Below are 24,072 nucleotides of genomic sequence, written 5' to 3' on the forward strand. Positions count from 1 at the left end.
TTGAAGAACATAATTCAGAGGAAAAAAAATAGGATTACAAAATGTAAAAAGCTGCAATTAACATCATCAGAGTGAGTCAAGAAAAGACTGATCTAAAAGTAAAAGCAAAATAATATTAAAAAAGACAGAGAACAGAATAACAAAATACTCCTGAAATTAACATTTTTTAAAAAAAATCACTACAAAAAAATCAATAGAACTAGAAGACAAAGAGGAAAATATCACCACGAAAATAGAGTATAAGACAGAAAGTGATAGTTAAAAGATAATTAGTGCTTAAACCTAGAACATCCAAAAACCAAAGATTCAAAATTCCACAGAGATAACAGAAAAACGCAAGGTAGGAAAGTATCGAAGAATGATTGCAGGAAAAATCTCTCAGAACCGAAGGTTCTGAAGCTCTCTGTTGAAAGGGATCATGGAATACCAAGTCCTGAGAATGATCAGAAAAACTCCTCTTGACTCGTCCATGTGAAATTTTATAACAATAAGGATAAAAAAATATGAAGACCATTATGCAAAAAAGCATATCACATAGAAAAGAATGACATGGTCACTATGCTATCTCATCACCTCAGTTGGATGCTAAAATATGAGAGAAACTATTTTCAGAATGTTGAGGAAATCATTTAAAAAACATAATTCAAAGAGAATTATGTACCTAGCCAAACTACAGATTGGTGAGGCAAAAATAAATAAATAAATAAATAAATAACTTCAAGGAAGGAGTAATTTATGAAAATAACATACACCTACCACCACATACACATGTCCCTTCCTTTAATAATCAAACTCAGGCTGTTTATTGACACTTAATAAACTCTTTCTTCAGGCCTAGTAATAACTTAGGGGCCACTTCAAATATAAGGCCTGCGTATTGACATCTGGTTTTAGGAATTCCCATTTTTAATAAAAGAGTTACTGAAACTTTTCCAAGGATTTCTGTGGGCAATAGCACATCCCTTCTAATTTTTTCTTCCTACCATTTGTTTACCCTGTTTGGCTCAAGATCTGGGCCTAATTATTTTAACACTTTTTTCTCTCTCTTCATATGTACACCTCTGCTTTTCAAACTTGCAGAAGAATTTTGACATTTGCACCTAGGAAATGTTTGTCTGGCTCCTCTTATGTTGTAGAAGTGGTGAGTTTTAATGTATAAGCAATCCAACAGTTCATAGATTCCTAATATTTATATTATGCTTTAAGTTTCTCTATGATTCTCATAATTATATAGAGTCAATATTTAAATGATTTAGTGAACTTCATAAGATTGTAACTAGAATTTAAGAATCAAGACATTTTAGAGGAAATTTATACAACACTAAGTTCAACAAATTAATTTTGCCAAAGAAAACAGAACACTGGGAGGCTAAGGGGCTTGCCCCATATTTCTGGTGAGAATTTAGTACAAAAGTAATTTTAGATTATTTCTAGTATATCACATCGTTTCACTCATATGTCTTGATCTAATACTTCATTGAAAATAATTAAATGTAACATTTAAAATATATATATAAGTAACACACATATGTTACATATAATACATACATATATACTTCTATAAAAGTAAACATGCAAAGCAATAACAAAGTTATGGTTTAATTATTATTAATAGTCAAAATTCCCCATATAAATTCTAAACATTTTCATAGTGCTTAATGCTTAAATGAAGGTCAGTAATTTTGTTATTATAAATAAAACAGAACCCAACATGTTATAAGTATTGAAATATTAGGCCTAGTGTGATGTCATAGCATAAAAGGTATCCCATAATATTTATATTTATGAGCACCAAAGACTTCTTTTCCCCATATCTCTCCTCTGGTGTCCCATTGTATCTGAAATCATTTCTATTCATTTTTTCCATATATTTGGGTTTTTTTGTGTGTGTTTTAAACCAAGCCAGTTTTTAAAAAAGAAAATACAATGAACAGCTGTGTGATTGATATGGGCTGAATTGTGTCTCTTCAAAAATCATATGTTGAAGTCCTAAATCCCAGTAACTCACAATGTGATTATATTTGGAGACAGAGCCTTTACAGAGGTAATCGAGATAAAAAGGGCTATTATGGGTGGGTCCTAATACAGTATAACTGGCATCTTTTTTTGTTTTTGTTTGTTTGTTTGTTCTGAGAGAGCGTCTTACTCTATCGCCCAGGCTGGAGTGCAGTGGTGACAACTTAGCTCACTGCAACCTCTGCCCCCTGGGTTTTAAGCAATTCTCTCTGCCTCAGCCTTTGAAGTAGCTGGGATTACAGGCGCCTGCCACCACGCCCAGCTAATTTTTGTGTTTTTGGTAGAGACAGGGTTTCACCATGTTGGCCAGGCTGGTCTTGAACTCCTGACCTCAGGTGATCCACCTACCTTGGCCTCCCAAAGTGCTGGGATTACAGGCACCGCGCCCGGCCTGGTGTATTTTATAAGAAGAGCAATTAGGACATGAGTAAGCACAGAGGGACTACCATGTGAAGACACAGAGAGAAGACGGCCATGGGCAAGCCAAGGAGGGACTCCCAGGAGAAATCAACTCTGTCAACACCTTGATCTTGGATGTTTTTCCTCCAGAATTGTGAGAAAATACATTTCGGTTAAGTCACTCAGTCTGTGATATTTTCTTATGGCAGACCTAGCAAACGAATGCAGTGGTGTGGCAAAAATAAAAGCCAGATGTACTAAAAAGTATTTAACAGTTTGGTGAAAATAAGATCTACCTATTTCATATTTTTGTTTAGCATCTCAGCCATGAGGTTTGAAATGACCCACCCCTCACAAGTTTTCTCCATGCTACCGTTGCTTCTGCTAAATGATCTCATGCAGAGGCAGTTAGATTTCCTAGCAAAATGCAAAATGCAGCAATTCCTGATGGGAATCCTTTTGTCTACCAGAAGCAATCTTGCATAGTAAGCTTCTTCAGGGGTTACGTATCACTCCATAGCAAATCATGTTGCTAAGGCAAATCCCAAAATTGTCCTAATTTTTCTCTCCAGGATGGTTATGGCATCACCAGCTTTTAAAACATGCTATGTAAATACTTTCCCAAACATACTATAAATTATCACACTACATCAATATTATAATGCAGTTCTTGGGATAGGCAAAGGTAAAATTGGGATGGGATGGAAGAAAACAAGTTCAACAGCCATTCCTGAGAGGGAGAAAATGAGAATATGCAACTGGGAGATACCAACAAAGAAATGGGGAATGCGAATTCAAGTGCCCCCATTGCCACAGTATAATGTGTAGTCGGATCATTTTAAAGGATGCATTTATAAATGAATAAGGGTGAATGTGATTTTCTTGTTTTGTCTATATTTCTGCCTGTTTTTCTCATGTGTAAATTTTTAGCTTCAAAACCTTGCAAATATTAAATATATTTATAAGTATTTCATAAACCCGGCTAGATATTGACCATATCTTCAGGATGGACCCATAAGCAACTTTAATTTTTTTTATATATAGTGTCAATATTACAGTAGTCACTTAAGTAGTTATCATAGTCATATAAAATATATTATTTTATAATTAGTTTGCATCTTTTTATGTTTTCCAAGCTAGTGGGCAATCCACTTGAAAGCAATGTATGTGAGTTTAGTTTACTAATGCGCTTATAAAATCTAATATTACTTAGAAATTTGCGTCAAATTAGAAAGTTCTTTACACGGAATTTGTAAGGGATAATTTACATTAAGATTTTTGTAGATGAGAGAACAAAGAGGTAACTATGAGCTCCAATATAATAATGGTGTTCACAAAGTTGAAGCCCATGTAAGTAAAGTAAGCATATCAGCTGCCTGAAATTGAATTTACATTCATTTTGGGATTCAGTCATTGGTTTGAATTTTTTAAGTCCCTGATTTTTAATTTTTTTCAATAACGTATAACAAATATTTTTAGACATCTTATAAATCCATCCTCTATTATTTGATATGTATTTTTTTTTTTTGCTGCTCATCAAAGAATCACTAGATTGTAAGAAACTCTGAGAAACTGTATAATGAATTTCTCTTTCCATGCTTAAATGAATGGCACTTTTTTCTTCTAAGAATTTTCATAGAAACACAACTTGAAATTACATCTGTGACTAAAAGCTGAATCTGGTGACTGTTAAAACCAATTTTCCACACACCAGTACAATATTAAGCAAAATGAATATTTATTTTAATGTGTAATTTGAGTCCTGAGGCCTCTCTTTATAAAGAGGAATATTTTTTCTTTTCTTTTTTTTTATTTAATTTTTTTGGAAAAGAAAGTAACATTTTAATGAACAGCTTTAATGTGAACTAATGTTAAGATCAAACATCGTTTCTACAATTCGGGACTTACATATTGAACTTGATATTTTCATATATATTTCAATTTTCTGAAAGGATAGGATAAACAAATATGTTTTAGCATACAGTTTAAAAAAGAAAAAGAAAACCTTTTGAATTAGAAGAAGATGGAGATCAGAAAGTGTTCTTCTTTTGTTCTCAAAAGGAATGAGGAGAGTCAGAGTGTCGCTATTGCTTCTTGACATAAAGACAGTATCTTTGTTTTATGTCCTCTTTATCTCTGAATCCTGCAATACCATCACAGCAGAGTGTACTGTACACCACTTTAAATGATAAGAGTTTCAATAGGCACTTTAGTGGAATTAAGAAAAATCTAACACTCTTCCACCATGATGCCACATAGCTATCTTCGTTCTAGGTTGTCATGTCAGTAGATTGTATTGAATAGGCCTGAGCTTGTCTCTGTGTGATTGTGAAAAAACAAAACAACAAAACAAAGCAAGTACACATTATAGGATGTATCTCGTGTTGGCAGAATAAACCAAAACTGACAACATGATTAATTTAACAACTTACTAGAAACCAGGTAATCAAAGGAATCTCGTCCCAGAAAGTCTGTGTGTGTGTGTGTGTGTGTGTGTGTGTGATTTCTATTAATATTTGTGTTTCTTTTTCTTTTTTTAAAAATCTCCCCTCTCGGTTGTATTTTAGCCTTCACGACTCCCTTAAGTGACTTTATCAGGATTATAACTCTCTTCTTCGCCAAACATGTCTGCCAAGACTTTAAAGCGGGGTCCCCAGTCTGTCAGGTAGTCATAGTCCTGGTCGGCTTCTGTGGTGAGAGAGTCTATAGAGCTGAGGGACTCTGCGACGGACCCACTCCCTTCGTAGGCATATGTGGCCAGTGAATCGTAAGGTGGGGCAGTTGGGTCCACATCATTTTCCTGTAGCCTTTGATGAATGAAATCCCTTATGTCTGTGTTATCTTCCACGGGTGGTCTCTGACGAGGTAAACAGAGAGAGTCTGGTTTTATATCCCTGCGAATTTTGTTCTCCTCAATCACTTTTGGGTTTCTCAGAGCCCCGATGTCGAAAGCCTGGGTATCTTCCTCCCCACCTCCTTCATCATCGTAATGGATGACGTTGTCTCTGATGTCTTCTTTAGAGGTCATCAGGGTGTCTTTTTTCTTCTGCCTTCGCAGTGCTACATACAGTACAACTATGGCTGGAACAAGAAAAAAATTGCAATTTGAGAATAGAAAGCAGATAGGTCATTTCGTCTCTCCATAAAAATTAAAAATGATTAGGGGTGGCTGAGTTTTGTGAATGACCTCCTGTTACTTTCATAGTAAACATACCATCATCAATAGGATCATGCATATCTTTAAATTTTGAAATTGTAACTAACAAGAAACCATAGCAAAGTTATTCACAAAATAAAACAAGTATGTCTTTATATTAAAGTATTTTAGGGTCAGGTAAAAGTGTGTGTTGCAACAAAAGAAAAAAGGAAATAATAGTTCTTCCACTCATACAGAAAATTGTAAGAATTAGTATAAGAAAACTTGAATATTATCATCCTTAAATAAGTCTATCATTCATTGCTAACTTCCCAATTGGAACAATTCCTAATTTTAAATTAGAAATTTTTGTTTCTTATGCGATAAGCCCAAATCTTCACTGTGACCATTATTTTTAAAGGCAATAAATAAGAAAGAGAGAAGTAGAGGAAGTAGAGGAAGGAAGGAAGAAAGGAAAGAAGGAAGGAAGTAGAGGAAGGAAGGAAGTAGAGGAAGGAAGGAAGGAAGGAAGGAAGGAAGGAAGGAAGGAAGGAAGATGTAAGGATCTTAGTTTTATAAATCTTACAAACTAAAGCATTAATTTCAATTCTGTGTCCTGCCATATTGAGAAAGTTTTTAAATCAAGTGCCTAGAATTCAGGTTACCTTCATGAAACAATATTTTAAAATTGTTAATTTATGTACTTTTATTATTAAAATCTCTCTTTATTCCTAGTTGATTTAAAGCTCCTCACTAAATCAATGGTGTTTATTTCTTCTATGCATGAATAGGCACAGATACAAATGACGACGTCAGTGCTCAGTTTTTCTTGTCATAATAACCCCTCTCCTCCATAGTGGTGTCAACAGGTGAAAGCTAATGTGTGTTTGATTTACCATAGCAGAGTCTGGAAGACACCTGTCATAGAATAATAAAGTAGAGAAGAATGCATAATGATAAAATTTCGTTTATTCTCTCTTCCTCCAAAATTAGAGATGGACCAGTTGGAAGGAGAGAGGAGATCTAGGTAGAGTTTCTGTGCAGTGGGACTTGGGAGATGTTTAGCACCCTGCACTCCTCCCAAGAGATTATGGAATCTCAGAACAAAGGACACAATTGTTTGTTCCTCTACCGAGTATGTGAGAGACTGCAGACCTCATGGAGCAGCCCCATATATAAAATGAGTTCAGAATCACCATGGCTGAGAAAGAAACTAGCTGGATGTGCCTGAGGTCCATTTAAAAGGGACCCAACCACCATAACTTTCTGTTCTTCCTCTCACCCCACAGAGGACATGAGAATGGCTGAGAACAAGCTAGCAGACCTAAAGGAGTGTGAGATTGCTCAAGGAGGTCAAAGATTAGATGGATTTTTAAGCAGGCCCTATGGCAGGACAAAGAGTGTCAATATAGACTGCTGTATAGCAAAAATTCACAATTCCTAGAATAGTGCTGGTGCTCTGTGGATGGTCTGGAAGTATTTGTATAAATGAGTGGCAGGTGGTAGTATATGATAAAGATGACCTGAGCAGATTACTTGCTACAGTGTATGATGGCCAGAACATACCAAGCCTTGTTAGGTTGATACTGTCGACCCAAATAACAAACAGAAAGAGTTTCTCTGAAATAAAATATATTTATTTGAAACTAGAGTATAGCAATGGGAATGTGAGTGCCATAGTAAACTATGTGTGTGTTCAGGAGATAAAGGAAGACAAAGATTTTCAAAGAAAAAAACGAGGAGGATACATAATTGTTTTAAATAATTACCCTTGACTACAAAGATTAATAACAAGGGTGACGCCAGTCCAACATTGGACAGGCAGTTGCTGGGCAGATGTTCCGGCAGAAGTGATTTTGTATAAGGTTGTGATGGCCTTTGTGTGGGGTTGTGATTTTTACAGTCTTTTTTCATTATCAGGCATATAAGGGCAAAAACCCTCTCTCCATGGTCTTCCCCAGCTCTATTTGTTAGGGTTTTCTTAACATTAGTGACTCCATTTTGATTCTGACAACTTTCAAAATATAGGAATACTCCAGGACTCAGCTACAAGAGAAGAGAGGCATATGAGAGAGAAATACTTCATTTGATGTTAGACACTTAAATGATCTTGTTAAATTTCAGATGTGAAAATATTACTTGGAATGTGTCCTTAAGGTTTATATTAACACAAAAGATGCCAGGGATAATTTATTATGAATTATAAGGATATAAAGAATAGTTTGTTCTGCACACCAAAGTTTCTCATGTGGAATTAATATCTACAGCATGCCAATTGGACTAGAATTTCACCTTCTACGTCAGCATGAGCTTCTGACTCAGGGAGTGCTCTCCACAAGCTACCATATAACACGTTACTCTGTGCCTTACATCTTACTAATTATTATTTTTTTCTTTCCTAGAGATAAAGTCAGGTGTCCATATTTGTCAGATTATTTTTGGTTAAACAGTAAATATGCATACATAATTTGATTCCACAATACCCAATTGTATATCTGTTGTCATTTGATTTTAAAGGAATGGGGCGTAATAGAAAATCTCTCTCTACTTTTGTCAATCTGGCAATGAATTAATGAATGGAGAAGCTGAACAGAGTTCATGAAGAGGGAACCTCCTAATAGGTTTATATTTACTCTCACAGAGATATTATAGAATACATTTACTTCAATCATTTTGCTTTGGAGTGTTTCCAGATATTTTAGTCTGTTCTGTTGTAGTGGGAATGGTTAGAATTTTGATGTAAGGGGATGCAAGAAAGTGGAAGAATTACTTATGGATGGCAGTTTAAACAGAAAAGACAAATTTGAGGATTACTTTACATTCTGTTTCTTTCTGTTCTCTCTTTTATCTTCCTTTCTTTATTGAACTGGAATTTGAGAACCATTGTTCATCAAGTATATTTTTTAAAAGATGACATAATCTCTTACTAGGATGCAATTACTAGGATGTAAAAGATACAAAAGAGATGTAAAAGTTGACATAATCTCTTACTAGCAGCAATTACTAGGATGTAAAACAAATTGAGAAGTTGTTGTAAACGGATATTTATTAAAGAGGATTTCATTGTGACAAGGGTCACAAACTATTATTACTAGAAAATCTCTTAGGTCTTGAACATATTTTTGGTGTTTATTTGATGATGTTATTTATTTATCCCCAATAATATATATCCAGGAAGTATGAAATAGAAAAATAGCATTAATAACAATTTAATTCAATACACGTAGATTATCTTCTAGCTATGTATGACATGTCAGTAAATAAAAACTTGTCTACATGATAAATTGAGGAGAGAGATAGAGGAGAGAGGGGGAAAAAAGAAAGAGAGAGAGAGTGAGAAAAAATTAACAATGACTAATATTGAAACCAACCTAAGAGTATAACAATGCATAGTAGAATAGCAATCAATGCCCCAGTGCTAAGTCCTACAGGTAGAAAAATTGCTTCCACATTACAAGACAGGATGGTGCCATCAGAGTCACATCTACAGACTCGAATAGTCATTGTGTTTGTGCTGCTCTGGACAGGGTAGCTGCTGTCTTCTATTATAACAGGGAGGAAATACAACTCTTGCTGCCTGCGGCTGTATCCATTTCTTCGGGTTTCAATCCCAGCTGTGTTGTCTACAAAACATGACATTTATGGTAACATGGTTACTATGAGCTTCACTTCAAATCTTCAAGTTGGTATCTGCTCAATAGTAAGAAGCTCTTCTTGCATCAGGAAAATGGATTCTTATTTTTTAAATTTCTTTTCACATTATGAAAACTGCCAAAATATAATCAAAATAATCATTAGAGGAAAAATAAACATTAATCTTGTCTGGTAGAAGAATTAAATTTTCTATTCAGAAAGATTATGGAATGCTTTACAAGACAGAAAGTGTGTTAAATTGATCAATTTTTTTGCTGACATTGCAATCTCATTAAAAAATAGTTTTCTAAATAGTTTCATGCATAATAGAAAATATTACAAACAATGAATCTGTAAATTATCTCACCTAAGAACCTATTCTTTAAACTACATTAAAACCAATTGACTATTTTAAATTAAGGATTTTTCTATCTACATGTTGTATATGTACATATGTTTATAAATATATGTTATATATGTTTGTATGTATGGGAATACTTTCACCTCTGCATATCAGCTGGAATAAGAAACATGGAAAGGAAAATAAGATTTGTTAAAAACATTAAAAATTGTAAACACCTTGAACTATAACAATCACTACTTTAATATAATTTAAAAAGTAATTCATCGTAATTCTGGTTAATTCAAAAACAATAATATTTACTTGCAATAATGAGAGACAATAAAAATTACTACTTTTATATAAATGCAATTAATACTTCTATTGAAAGTGCTCTTTTGAATGCATTTGCTCTTTTATTTCTACACAAGTAAGCAGAAATTTTGTTTTATTCATAACAATATTTCCTTTGTGTGTCAAAGTAACCCCTAGAAATGCCTTGTTATTTTTAGAAATATATCAATATGTAGTTTATTATAGCTATGCATAATACTTGAGAATAAGGTAAGATAATTTTAAAAAGTGTATAATATATTACAATTGTGCAGGTCTGTCACAAATATGTTACTATTTCAATCAGATTTCATTTTTCTATTGGTAGACTTTAAATTCAACAGCTGAAATTGAGGCAGGTTCTTCAGCAATAGGAAGCACCAAGATGAGAAAACTTTATGGGATATGATTAGGGATGAACAAATGGATATTAATTGAATCAACATTTAAATCTTCAGCAATTGATGGTTGAACACTTGAGTCTGCGGTAAAGGAACAGGCTAGGAATAAAGTTCATAATCTGAGTGAAAATGACTAATAGAAATAGAATGTCTGGTGTGTCTGCACTTAGGAGGAGGTAGGGATTTGGTATTCTTGAACTCAGTGTATGTGTCAAATGGCAGCCTAACCCTTTTTAAAATGTTTATTTTCAATTTATTTATTTATTTTGAGATGGAGTTTCACTCTGTCGCCCAGGCTGGAGTACAATGGATCAATCTTGGCTCACTGCAACCTCCACCTCCTGGGTTCAAGCGATTCTCTTGTCTCACCCTCCTAAGTAGCTGGGACTGCAGGTGCCTGCCACCACGCCCAACTAATTTTTGTATTTTTAGGAGAGATGGGGTTTCACCATGTTGGCCAGGCTGGTCTCGAACTTCTGACCTCAGGTGATCTGTCCACCTTGTCCTCCCAAAGTGAGCCACCGCACCCAGCCCAATTTATTATTTATTGAAAATTGACCATAACAAATTTATTGTGATGTCCATAGTGAGAAGAAAAAGACATTCTATATTGTATTTCCTCTATAAATGCTTTCTTTTCACTAAAAATACCTTACAAATCTAATTCATTATAAAACAAGGAAGATGGTAAATGGCACCTGAAATTTTGTGACAAGTACATGTCTAGTCCATGAGAAAGCACTCTGCTATGAGGCAGTATCATCTGGTTCCCATTAACATGATTAATCTGAAATAGCTCTTTCAGCAAAGATACATTGTGGAAAATAGTCAACGCTTGGGTTTGGTGAATGATGTGACTGTCTACCTAGTTGCTGAAGCCTAAGACCTGGAAATCTATTTTGTCTTATTACATGATATACACATATTGAATCTAGGGCATCTATCATGAAGTCTTATCAATTCTATTTCCATCCATTTGTCTCCATCCTCACAGTCAGTACCCTAATCTAAGGCTCTCACCCGTTTACTGCAATGACGTCAGAACTAGTTTTATCTCCCAATGATATATTTTCCAAGCTACATCCAAGCAGATTTCCCTATAATGTAAATATGAATATTTTATATTCTTGCTTAAACCTTTCAAAGACTACTAACATTATTGGTTTAAGTTATCTCCTGAAATGGCTTCTGGATAGGGTCCTCGTATGGTCCAGTTTGTCTTAGACAGACCTATTTTATGTGTGCTGCTGTAACATAACATTATAAATATTTCCCACTTTTTTATAAGTGTTCCAGTTTTTATGATAAAATATGTGGTCACTCTCATGATAAATAACTTCAAGATTGGACCGCTGTTTCACTTACAGCCATTTCTCACATTGCATATTTTATTCAACAAACCCTACGCAACTTCCTCCAGTGATAAAATGTGGAGACTGATTTTGTGGAGACTCTGATTTTCTTTGCCTAATCATTGTAGCAAACTAATCTCTTCAAAATATCCTCTGATTCCATCATCATCATCGCCATCTCAATAAAATTTGTTCACTTGTTCTATATGCATAGAATTTATAAAAATTTATCTTTTTATTATCGGGTTATAAAGTCAGGTGTTTTGATGATTATTTTACAGAATATGGAAACTTACAGGACATAAAATACCCAAGGTTACAGACCTAATAAAGTCAGAGATACTGACTGATACTCAACCTTAATATTTCTAATCCAGTGTCCTTTATATTTTTGTAATGGTTGTAATTGTAGCAGATGTAATAGCATTAGCGGTAGTAGCAGCAGTAGGAGTGATGGCAATAGTTGTGGTAGTAGAAGAATAAGTGTACACCATGCGATACTTCACAGACATGAAAAAGAATGAAATCATGTCCTTTGCAGCAACATGGATGCATCTGGAAGGCATTATTCTAAGCAAATTGATGCAGAAGCAGAAAACGAAACACCATACACTCTCACTTATAAAAGGGAGCTAAACTTTGGGAACACAGAACAAAGATGGCAACAACTAACACTGGGCATGCCAAAAAGGGGGAGAAAGGGAGGAGACAAAGGGTTAAAAAAAAACTGCTTTTCAGGTACTAGGTTAACTACTTCAGCAATGGGATCATAGAAGCCCAAACCTCAGCATCATGAAATATACCCATGCAACAAAGTGCTAGGATTCAGTGCTGCACCTGAATCTAAAATTTTAAAAAGTAAAATTAAATTTAAAAAAGTTTTATTCCATATCATGTTAAATAATAGATATAGTCCACATTTAAAGTATAATGTTTCCATTCTTTGCAGGTAGAATTTTTTATCTGTAATTGTTAAGTGGCTTTTTTTTAATGACTAGAGTTTCATTTAAACTAATGTGTAAAAACAAATTTTACACAAATTTATTTTTAAAGTTTCATTCTTTCCTTCCTCTTCATTAGTCTTTAAGTAGCAAATTCTCATTATAAACTATGCAAACCATGTCTCTCCCTCCCTCTAAATAAATAAATAAATAAAAGTGTAAGTGTAACCATGATGGCATTGGTGGTGGCTAAAATGATCTTGATGGTAACATGTTTTAGGCATTTTGTTAAGGCTTTGCAAATATGATTTTATTTAATAAAAAATATTATGAGGTTGACTTGATTTAGTAAAATCATATACATTAAGAGTCTGTCATTTTGGTAGTATGGAACAGAAATGCAAACCTATGTCATTTCAAATATAATACCCGCATTCTTTAAATTTATTTTTTATTTTTTTAACCTTTATTTTAGATTTGAGGGTAACGTGAAGGTGTGTTACCTAGATAAACACGTGTCATGGGGGTTTGTTGTATGTATTATTTCATCACCCAGGTATTAAGCCCAGTACCCAACAGTTATCTTTTCTACTTCTCTCCCACCCTCACCCCTCAAGTAGACCAGAGTTTGTTGTTTCTTTGTTTGAGTTCCTAAGTTCTTATCATTCTGCGAGTGAGAGCATGCAGTATTTGATCTTCTGTTTCTGCGTTAGTTTGCTAAAGATAATAGCCTTCAGCTCTATCCATGTTCCTACAAAAGACATGATCTCATTCTTTCTTATGGCTGCATAGCATTCCATGGTGTATATATATGTACCACATTTTCTTCATCCAGTCTGTCATTGATGGGCATTTAGGTTGATTCTGTCTTTGCTATTGTGAATAGTGCTGCAATGAACATTTGTGTGCACGTGTCTTTATGATACCTGCATTCTTAGCCTGTGCTGTACTGTGTTCTAATAAAACACTGTTCTAATAAAAAACTGTTCTAATAAAACAGTTACTAAAGAGCTCCCTGTTAGTAAGTATAAGTAATGTGCATTTGGGACAAATGATATGTTTAAAACAAGGAAAGCATTCAATTTCTCAGAGAGTCTTTTATTTGCTTGACTCATTGAGAGACTGTCCACATTTACAATGCAAGCAACCTGCCTTACTAGACAGTCTATATAGATTAAATATTTAATTTACTACTAGGTACAGAATTTTGCCTTTCTCATGTAAGGATTTCATATTTCATGAAATTGAGTGCTTCAAAGAAAAGTATTGATTCCTCCCTTTGTGCCTTTTTGCAAAGATACATGATAAGAGGTAAATTTTTCTGTGGTTACACTTACTTCTGAAGTCACGAACTGTAAAATTTGGTTTGATAGCAGCCTCAGGTGATAATCTAAAGGAGAATTGTTGCCCAGCAGGTGAAAGATCTCGGTCTGCAGCACTGACTATCTGAATTATCTGAAACAGTTGAGATTAAACTTGAAGTCGGTCATCAGTTTCAAAGAGGACTTTACACACCAGGCTACTAAATGTATTTAATGAAGCATGCAAGTAGACAGAAATGGCACTTTTTCAATCAATACCAGTAGGTCAGTTATTTACACACAATGTTTATAAACAAATTTCTAACATTTACAGGGAATAACGACAGGCACAATTACAGAACATGGGCTAATTTCAAATTGATACCTGCGTAACTAAAAAGGCAACCAGCATTAAAAATTCACACTAATAAGCCAAGTAAAATTAAAATGTACTTGCTTGCATTTTAAATTAGATGAAATAAATGCTTTCTAGCCTGAATATGAAAATGCTTACTAAAAACAAAATCTCTGATTATCTAAAAGCCCTTGTGATAGCAAAATTTTAGTATGAGTTATGTTTTGTAACAATGGTTCTATTTTCATAAATAAATAAAATGATGATAAAGAGAGATAAAAAAGCTGTATATCTGCTTTTGTTATGTTTTTGTTCATTCGGTAGGAATACAAATTGTGTTTTCAAAGAGTTTTTAAAAGAGTAAGCACTATCGTTCCTGTTACAAAATTTTTCCTAAATTGCTTCCATACCATGTGTATCTTACAGTTAAAAGCCTTGTACTTCAATAAAATGCCCTTAAATACTTGGAGAATGAAAATAACTTCTGAGAATCAACCTGTGAAATTTACAATCCATTAAATAGATAAGCAAGTAAGAATGGCTTTGAGGCATTTATTTATTAACATATCCAATGGCTGTGCATCAGACAGAATTTCAGGAAGTGTATGTGAGAGATGACAAGGGCAGAGTGTTGGCCAGATAATCATGCTCTCAGACTACATTTGAATCTGCAGGAGGAAGGCTCTAGATTTCACACATGATATCCTGGTCCCATAGATTTCACACATGATATCCTGGTCCCAGTGTGTAAAGCATGCATCATGTGATCTTACACTGATGCTATTAAACATGAGATTCAGTTAAAACCCAATCTATGACTATGATTACATTCCTGTTCATCTGCACACACAGAGACACAGATAGATGTTAGATATGTAGGTAGGTAGATGGATGGATGGATAGATAGATAGATTGATAGATTAGATAGATAGATAGATGACAGATATCACTGGGACCTTGGATATCCAGTGCAGCGTTAGTAATTTCTAATTTAACAAATTAATTGTTCCTCTCGTATGAATTTTGATTTCTCATCTTAGTGTGAATTAGTCACACAGACTCTATTTAAGCTTTAAAATTGTCCTAGAGAGAATTTCATTATTCAGCACCAAAGTCTAAATCATGGAATGTGGCAACTTAGTCAATGAATCACCATATAGACCCTGTGAAACCAACTTTCCTTCACTTAGACCAATGTCTGCAAATCGCTCGATTTCATTGATAAAATTTCTACATATTATCCAGGGACTAATACCTGGTTGTCAAATTTTGCTTTGTTTTCCTTCTGTTATAAACTAGCACCATTTACTAAATTAAATGTATAGCATCAAAATCTATCAAGAACATAACTCTAGAATAAAGAAAAGTCCTTTAGAACAGCATATAGATATAAAGACTTTGTTATAGACTGGCACTTATCTGGAAGTGTCACTTGGAAGTCCTTGCCCCAAGGAAAACAACTACCATATAAATCTCTACTGATTTACATAGCATAATCTTTCCTCCTTTTCTTATTTTTTCAGAATAAATAGATGAAATGTAGATGATAGATAGGCAGATAATAGATAGCAGCACAATCCAGGAGAGACAGTTCCTATGCATAGTTCTTAGACTAGGGGCAGAACGGCAGGGCTCAAAAACAGAAAATATATACATTTCTCATATATTACAATATATTACAATTAATTTCTCATATATTACATCCCTGAAAACTCAATGGACATTTCAGGGTTATGCTTTGTAGAAAAGTGTGGCTCAATTGGACACAAAAAGCCCCAGAAATATATTTTAGAATAAGAGCCTCTAAGAATCCAAGATATTCCTCAAAATTTTGTTCAGATATGAAAAAATAACACTGATTTCAACTGATTTCCTTTTCTCAACTGATCAAATCCTTTAATTTATCGGACAAACATAGAACATTAAATGGAGCTCTATTCCCAAAGGCTTCCATTTGGAGCATTACAAATGAAATTCTAATTGATCTGAAATCACTAATATCCTTAACCACCTAAAGCTAAAGCACTGGCTTTTTTTTTTTTTTTTTTTTTTTTTTTTTTTGGTCTTTGTTTAGTGAGGCATCCTGAAAGTGGAAAATAGCTAACTTGAGGAACTTTGGTAAACCTCTTCAAACTCCCAAAACAACCAAATCAGGTTATTTATACAGGCCCAAATATTTTTGTAGCACCTAGGATTTCAGAAACTAAAGAAAGCTGTAGGCTCATCCCATATAAATTGTGGATGCATTTAAGGTGATAAATTTTAAGGGCATTCTGTGCCGATCCAAAATTAAGGATGCAGATTTCTTACTTGAGAAAATATCACAAAATAAGTTGTGATGTCAGAAGATTAACGAGTCCCCAAATTATCAAATGGAAGAGTAGAGCAGCACAGTCCACTAGAAATTTCCATAGTTATGAAAATACTCTATGTCTGCAGTCACCAAAATTATATCTACTCACCACAAATTGAGCACTTGAAATGTGGTTAGTATGAATGAGAATATTGTTTTTAGTTTCATGTAATTTTAATTTTATTTTAATAGCTATACAACTAGTAGACATCACACACAGATTTAGAACTGTGGGACAAAGGTTCTACTAAGTGATGTAAAGCATGGAAATTGAAAAAGATACTAAAGATTAAATAACGACTTTTTTCAACAAAAATATTGTTTTAAATATCAAGACTTATTTCAAGTAAGAAATAAAACTTCGAATTTACTGAAGTGAATAGTTATGCTATTTAAAGGTGATCAAAAACTAGAGCAAACCAAAGCATACCAATGCATTTTCTATTTGGAATGCAGATCCACAATATTAGATTAAACATATTTTTGTTTCATGACATACTCTTTTCATATAACCATGCCTGATTCCTTTTATATTATTCCTAAATTCATTCATAAGAGTTTAGGAGGAAAAAAAGAAGAAAAAATGGCAACCTACCACCACCTAACATAAAACCTTTCACAATCAGTTTCATTAACTTTGTGGTCTTCTTTCCTCATAACATCTTCCCACAACTACATCTTCACAGAATAATATTAACTTCATAAGAAAAATGAAAGTCAGACATTTAAAATAACCCAGATGTTCCCCTCAAGGCCACCAGAGAGGGAAGCTTTGCATTTTCAGGTTAGATTAAAAGATTTGTTGTTCAACTAATACAAGCACATGAGCAAAATAAGAAATATACTGGGAAAATGCACTCTAAAGTAGCTTGCTGACTAGGTTTACAGTCACAAGTTCTTTAGAAATTTGTGTGTGGGGGCTGGGTGCGGTGGCTCATGCCTGTAATCCCAGCACTTTGGGAGGCCGAGGCAGGCAGATCACAAGGTCAGGAGATTGAGACCATCCTGGCCAACATGGTGAAACCCCGTCTCTACTAAAAATACAAAAAATTAGCCAGGCGTGGTTGCGCAAGCCTGTAGTCCCAGCTACTCGGGAGGCTGAGGCACAAGAATCGCTTGAATCTTGGAGGTGGAGGTTGCAGTGAGCAGAGATCACGCCACTGCACTCCAGCCTGGGTAACAGAGCGAGACTCTGTCTCAAAATAAATAAATAAATACAAATTAAAAAAAGAAAGAAATTTGCGGGTGTGTCACTTGAGGTCAGGAGTTCGAGTCCAGCCTGGCTAATATGGAGACACCCCATCTCTATTAAAAATACAAAAAATTAGCTGGGCATGGTGGCGCATGCCTATAATCCCAGCTACTTGGGAGGCTGAGACAGGATAATCACTTGGACACAGGAGGTGGAGGTTGCAGTGAGCCAAGAATGTGCCATTACACTCCAGCCTGGGTGACAGAGCAAGACTTCATATCAAGAAAAAAAAAAAGAAAAGAAAAGGAAAGAAATTCAACAGTAGGAGAATAGAAAAACATAGCAGAATCCACAAGTGTAGACCTTTAATTATACAAAGAACTTTCAGTAAGCAATCAGTACTTCATCCATGTGGTATCACCTCCACATCCATTCATCTATATCATTAATTCACAAGAGTTTAATTACTGTTTTATGGTTTCTTTTATGAAAGGTCTGATTCAGAAAAACAAATATGTGTGTGTATATTCATGTCTGGATTTATAACTTAAAACACATGCATATGGTGGGTCTTTATACACTCAAGAAACAATATTTATAAGATACCTGTCCTGGCTTGGCATTTTCACACACGGCTGTCTCATATGGCACAGATATTTCTGGAGGAAATTCATTTACATCTAAGACATTAATCAGTATATTGACTTTGCTGGTCAATAAAGGGTTACCTGTTAAAAACATATAAAGGTAAAAGATGATTACAAAATCTGGTCAGTTATTGCTTCTACAATAAATAGTATTTAAATTTTTAAAAATCAGCCTTCATATAGAATGAAAAAAAATCCTTCTTATCGGAAATTCTGGGGGTTCCAACTACAAGATGATAAAAGAATCCTTTTTATCTTTAGAATTCAATACCAAAGTAAGGCCAACTATTTAATTGATATTTTAGCATAAGTGTAGCCCTTTCTAAAAAGAATGACTTAGCCATCGTACCAGGGTTAGTTCACAGAACCAATCTTTACCAACAGTGATATTTTTCCCCAGATAAAAAAATTGTCTATGTTGGACCCACATAATGAAAATGTTATTGGTTGAATAATCTACATATTTAAATGACTCACTCAAAATGATTCCTCCTAGAAGATTCCTCCTGAAAAGAAGAATTATAACAAAAAAAAAAGGGAAAGAAGGCTCTTTATAAATGAAAAGTATTAAAATAAACTTAAGGAAGTAGAAATAAGAGCTGGATTATGGAAAGCTAGTATACTTCCTTAAATTACTTGCTGGTGATAAAAAAGGAAGTAATAAACTTTTATGCAATAACTTACTTCTTCCTACTTCCTAGTATCAGAAAGACTCAGTTTGACAAGATGCTTCTGCCAAAATTCCATCACAGGTTTTGGTCCCAACCTATGGATTATTATCTGCATCTCTGTCATTTACTGAATAAAACTAGAAAATAATTAAATAAACAAATAAAGCATAAAATATTGCACCTGTTTGAACTTGTGCAATATATAATTTTACCTTATGAAGTGTTGCAGATGGATAAACTGTTTTGCTGAAAAGACCTCTTGCCCAGAGGCAGAAAGCTAGATGAATGGGGAGTTTAGATCCAAACCCAGGATTACAAAAATCCAAAGACCATGTTTAGTCCATCATACCTTCCCTGTTGATTGGTTTATGAGTTAAACTCTTGTGCAATGGCACCAAAGACATGATATTCTTTTAGACATCTATCTAGAATACTTCAAAGAATGCATAAAAAATCATTCCACATGACTGATTTTGAAAGGTATACAATACATTGCTTAGTTAAAATTCATTTAAAAAATACATAACAAGCTTTTGACACAATAGCTTTAACAGCATTCTCATATTCACATATGACAGCAAAATTCATTATTTGTACCAATACCGACACAGATAACACAAATTGCATATAAATGGTATGTTCTTATAATACCGGGTGTGCTTATAAAAGGTAGATTAATAATCTTGGAGAATTATTCAGAAAATACATATTATTTAAAAATTGATATTGGTCACAAGCCACTATCTTATTTGATAGAAACTGTTTGGCCCGGTTTTCACAAGTTATTTCACCTTTCTTCAACTCAGTTTCCTTGTATGAAATACATGGTTTTCATAGGCCCTGCTTCATAGTGCTGTTGCATTAAATGAGATGGTATTTTACAAGGTGTTTGATAAATTTTGGTAAATATAATTACTCATTACCATTTATACTTTGTGGAGATGATCAAGATCTGTTTCTGTTATTGCTATCCATTAGTTACATATTATAAAATATAAATAAAGGTCAACAAGTTGGTTAAACTAAGCTTACTTTTCTAAAGAAATTGGAAATTACGAACAACAGCAATGCCTAATGCCTAGTACTTTAGAATGCTTGCAATGTACAAATATTCAAAAGCACATTACAAACATGAACTCATTTAGACTTTACAGCAACTATGATATAGGCATTATTTTTATCTCCATTGTGTATGTGAAACTCTGAAGAGACAGGGATGTAATTTCTCAAATGTCATAAGTCGAAAATGGTAAGGCTAGGTTTTGATTCCAGCTATTTTGATTCCACAGCTCATGCTCTTAAAAGCTATTATATATTGAGCTTTAGGTGAAAAAATAAACCACTTTGATAATTATATAGGTACTTACAAAAAGACAACTAATTCATTTCATAAAGTTTAGTAAATGAATGTGAATAACTTAAACTACTCAACATCTGGGTAATGTAAAACTCAATTTCTATTTTTTATTTTACATAGTATATCATGTATGAGTCCTGCAGCTACATGAAAACGAGAATGTCTTTTTTACTTTTTTTCAGTATTACGGTTTTGTTTTACTAAGTTGGTGTGACAATGGTATATCTTCCACAGGGGACAGGAGATGTATTTTATAATATAAGAAAAGGTTATTAAAATGAATTTAGGCCTGGTTTATCTATCAGAAATTAATTATCTTCTGCTAGTTGTAAATTATTTTCTATCCTGCAAAATAGATTCTAATATCTGTTATGAGTAAATTGTTCCAAACTTATTCTTAATATTGTATTTTTTTTATTAACAGTGTTTCCCCAAAAGTACTATTGACATTTTAGCTATGACAGTGTTTTGTTGTGTGAAACTTCCCTGATCATTAGATACCCTACAGATATTTAGAAATATCTAATTTAGAAATATCTAAATTTCCTGAAGATTAAACGTCACAAGGCATCATTGTGGCAATACAAAATAAGTGTCCAAATAGAGAGAAAATAACAAAAAAGATGTATACATTGTTGAAAATGAGTAACAAGTTCATCTGTTTAATAATATTACTCTCTCTTCTATCATATATTTTCAAAACTTTCCATAGTTAAACATTAAGAATGTCACCTAATTTTTTTAAGTGGCCGTTTAAGAAGCAATAACATCTCAGTTTGAGAACTACTGTACTCAAATATGAATTGAAATTTTCACAAGAATGAATAATGCATAGGAGTAATACAGCATACTTTAATTTATATAGAGAGATATTGTACTAAATTATTTTGAAAAGTAATGACCTATTTTCTTATTGACTCATCTAATCAATATTTGGGGAAGCAACGATGAAATTCATTTCACCTTGATTCAGCATGAGTATTATTATGCAATTATTTGAAAATAACACCATATGGAAATTAGTTACTGTTGAATACTTATGAAGGAAATTTAATTATGAACCCAGTAAACATTAAATAATCAAAGTCTTACACAATTAAGTGTTAAGTTCCTAATAGTGAAACCATTTAAATTTCAATTATTATTGTTCCACATTACCTATATTTAATAGCTAGTTACTAATTTGAGGCTCATATCAGATAACAAAGAAATAATTCTATATTTGACCCTTATACCTTCACAATGCTTTGTTAGATCTTCCTCTCTCTATCTTTCAATATCAGAGTCAGATCCTATAGCATTTTGAGTCTATTTCATTTAGAACCTGTTTCATGAATATTTTAAAGTACAGTTAAACTAAGAGAAAAAAAGGAAAATAATAAATTACCTAAATCTGAAATGAATTAATTACTTCTCATTATAAATGAAATAAAAAATGATAAAGGAATCTTTTAAATTGCTTTATGCAAGAACATAGTTAACAGCTGAAATTGACAAATTCCAACAAAATGCAAATTACCAAAACTGACTCAAGAATAAACAGAAAATCTTAACATAGTTAAAACAGTTAAGAAATGAACTTGTAATGAAAAATCTCCCCACCAAGTAAAGCCCACACCCAGGTGGCTTCACTGAGGAATTCTATCAAATATTTAAGGAACAAATAATATCATTTTCTTACAGTCTCTTTCAGAAATAGAGGAGGAAGCACTTACCGCCTAATCCTATGTGCCTTGATACCAAAGCCAATTAAAACATCACAAAAGCCAAAATCACTGACTATTATTTCTTATAAACATAAGTACAAACACTCCTTAACAAAATATTAGCGAATTAATTCCAGCAGCAAGTTATACAGATAATGTATTATGATGAATGGGTGTTTATCCTAGGGACACAAGGTTGATTTAACATCCAAGAACAATCTCCGTATTAATACAAGGAAGAACAAAATGTTACAAGGCTATCTCAGTAGGCTTGGAATTTGCATTGGACAAAACCCTAGTCCATTCATGATAAAAACTCTCAAGAAACAATACATAAAAGGCAGCTTCCTCAACCTGATAAAGTATGTCTATGAGAAACTAATATCATGGTAAAAGACTTTTTTATTCTAACACTGTGCACAGAATAAGAATATGTGCTCTTGAAATACATATATATCTTCAACATTGTCCTTGAGGATTTTATGCATTGAAATCAGACCCAAATATAAATTTTTAAATGATATCCAGATGGAAAGAAAGAAATAAAATGATTATTGCTTAAAGATGACATGACCTCGTAGATGGAAAATGCTAAAGTATCTGCAAATAAACTTACAGATATAATAAAGGAATACATCAAGTTCATGGGATAGGAGATAAATGTAAAACGACAATTGTACACTTAATATACGAGCAAAGTCCAAATTTGTTAGTATATTAATTACCCTTCCATACTCAAAGGAAAGGAGGATAGACCTCACTTCTTGACCAAAAAAATGTCAGCTTCATTGTCAGAAGAACATGTCATATAGGATAGATTTTTAGGTGTGACATAATTAGAATTTTTAATCAGAAATCCTTTTTAGAAATGGGTTCACTGGGAACTACCATTGCAACCTTTGGTAAACCCTAGAAAACCTGAAGTTTAAATATAAAAGAGAATTTAGGCATTATATAAACTTATAGTTCTCATGCTATTCTTCTTAGCATGCTACGTGGTTTCATGAGGACTAAAGATAAGCTGTTGGCATTAACCACCATTTTCTTGATGTAATCTATTGAGATTCCACATAAGATTTTATTTGACAAAGTGTCCTGATCATCTACAAAGTTTGAAAACTACAGATGCATAGACATCTATTTATAGATGAAAAACATTGATATAATCTTTCCTATGATTTCTGTTGGAGTCAAGATGGGAATCCAGATCTTCTCACAGTTTCTCAATGCTCTATGATAGCTACTAACTAACTCAGAGAGCAAGAAGATGGAATGCCTGAAATCTACCAACATATGTGATGATCAAGTGTCCTCATTGAGTCATATTTGGAGCTCATCTAGCCACCAGGCTATGAGGAAGCCCACTTTACATTCAAAGGACAAGGCAGAGCTTCTTAAAATTGTACCTAGTAGATGTGTTTCCAGGAACCAAATGAAAAGTGTAATTGAACATGTTTTGAAAACGGTAAAGTACTAATGAACACAAGGTTCTTGTTAAATTAAAATACACTGGAGTTATTTTGTTTCTTTATTTAAAAATAACATCTCTTCGGAATAACTATAAGAGTCAAAATTCAGCCAGGCATGGTGGCTCACGCTTATAATCCCAGTACTTTGGGAGGCCAAGGTGAGTGGATCACCTGAGGTCAGGAGTTTGAGACCAGCCTGGCCAACATGGTGAAACCCCATGTCTGCTAGAAATACAAAAAGTAGCTGGGCATGGTGGTGGGCACCTGTCATCTCCACTGCTCGGGAGGCAGGAGAATCACTTGAACCCGAGAGGTGGCGGTAACAGTGAGCTGAGATTGTGCCATTGCACTCCAGCTTGGGTGACAAGAGCAAAAGTCCGTCTCAAAAAAAAAAAGTTAAAATTCAGTATTGTGATTTCTCAAAGAACTTACAACAGAATTACCCTTCGACCCAGCAATCCCGTTATTGG

General features: G+C 33.7%; 1 protein-coding gene across 3 annotated transcripts in view; it reads right to left on the reverse strand.

Moving 5' to 3' along the window:
• Nucleotides 1–3,931: 3,931 nt before the first annotated feature.
• The window catches only part of CDH12 (cadherin 12), a 1,137,115-nt gene continuing 1,116,974 nt past the window's right edge, over nt 3,932–24,072 (reverse strand). For 2 of the 3 annotated variants that reach the window (XM_024246642.2, XM_054555034.2), the window contains exons 12-15: nt 18,359–18,480; nt 13,889–14,006; nt 8,923–9,174; nt 3,939–5,496 (exon numbers count right to left, since the gene is read on the reverse strand). In XM_024246642.2, coding sequence (XP_024102410.1) covers nt 4,997–5,496; nt 8,923–9,174; nt 13,889–14,006; nt 18,359–18,480 — 992 coding nt within the window. In that variant the 3' untranslated portion in view covers nt 3,939–4,996. 3 annotated transcript variants of the gene reach the window in all.

Source organism: Pongo abelii, chromosome 4, assembly GCF_028885655.2.
Source record: "Pongo abelii isolate AG06213 chromosome 4, NHGRI_mPonAbe1-v2.0_pri, whole genome shotgun sequence".
In the NCBI taxonomy this organism is placed as follows: domain Eukaryota; kingdom Metazoa; phylum Chordata; class Mammalia; order Primates; family Hominidae; genus Pongo; species Pongo abelii.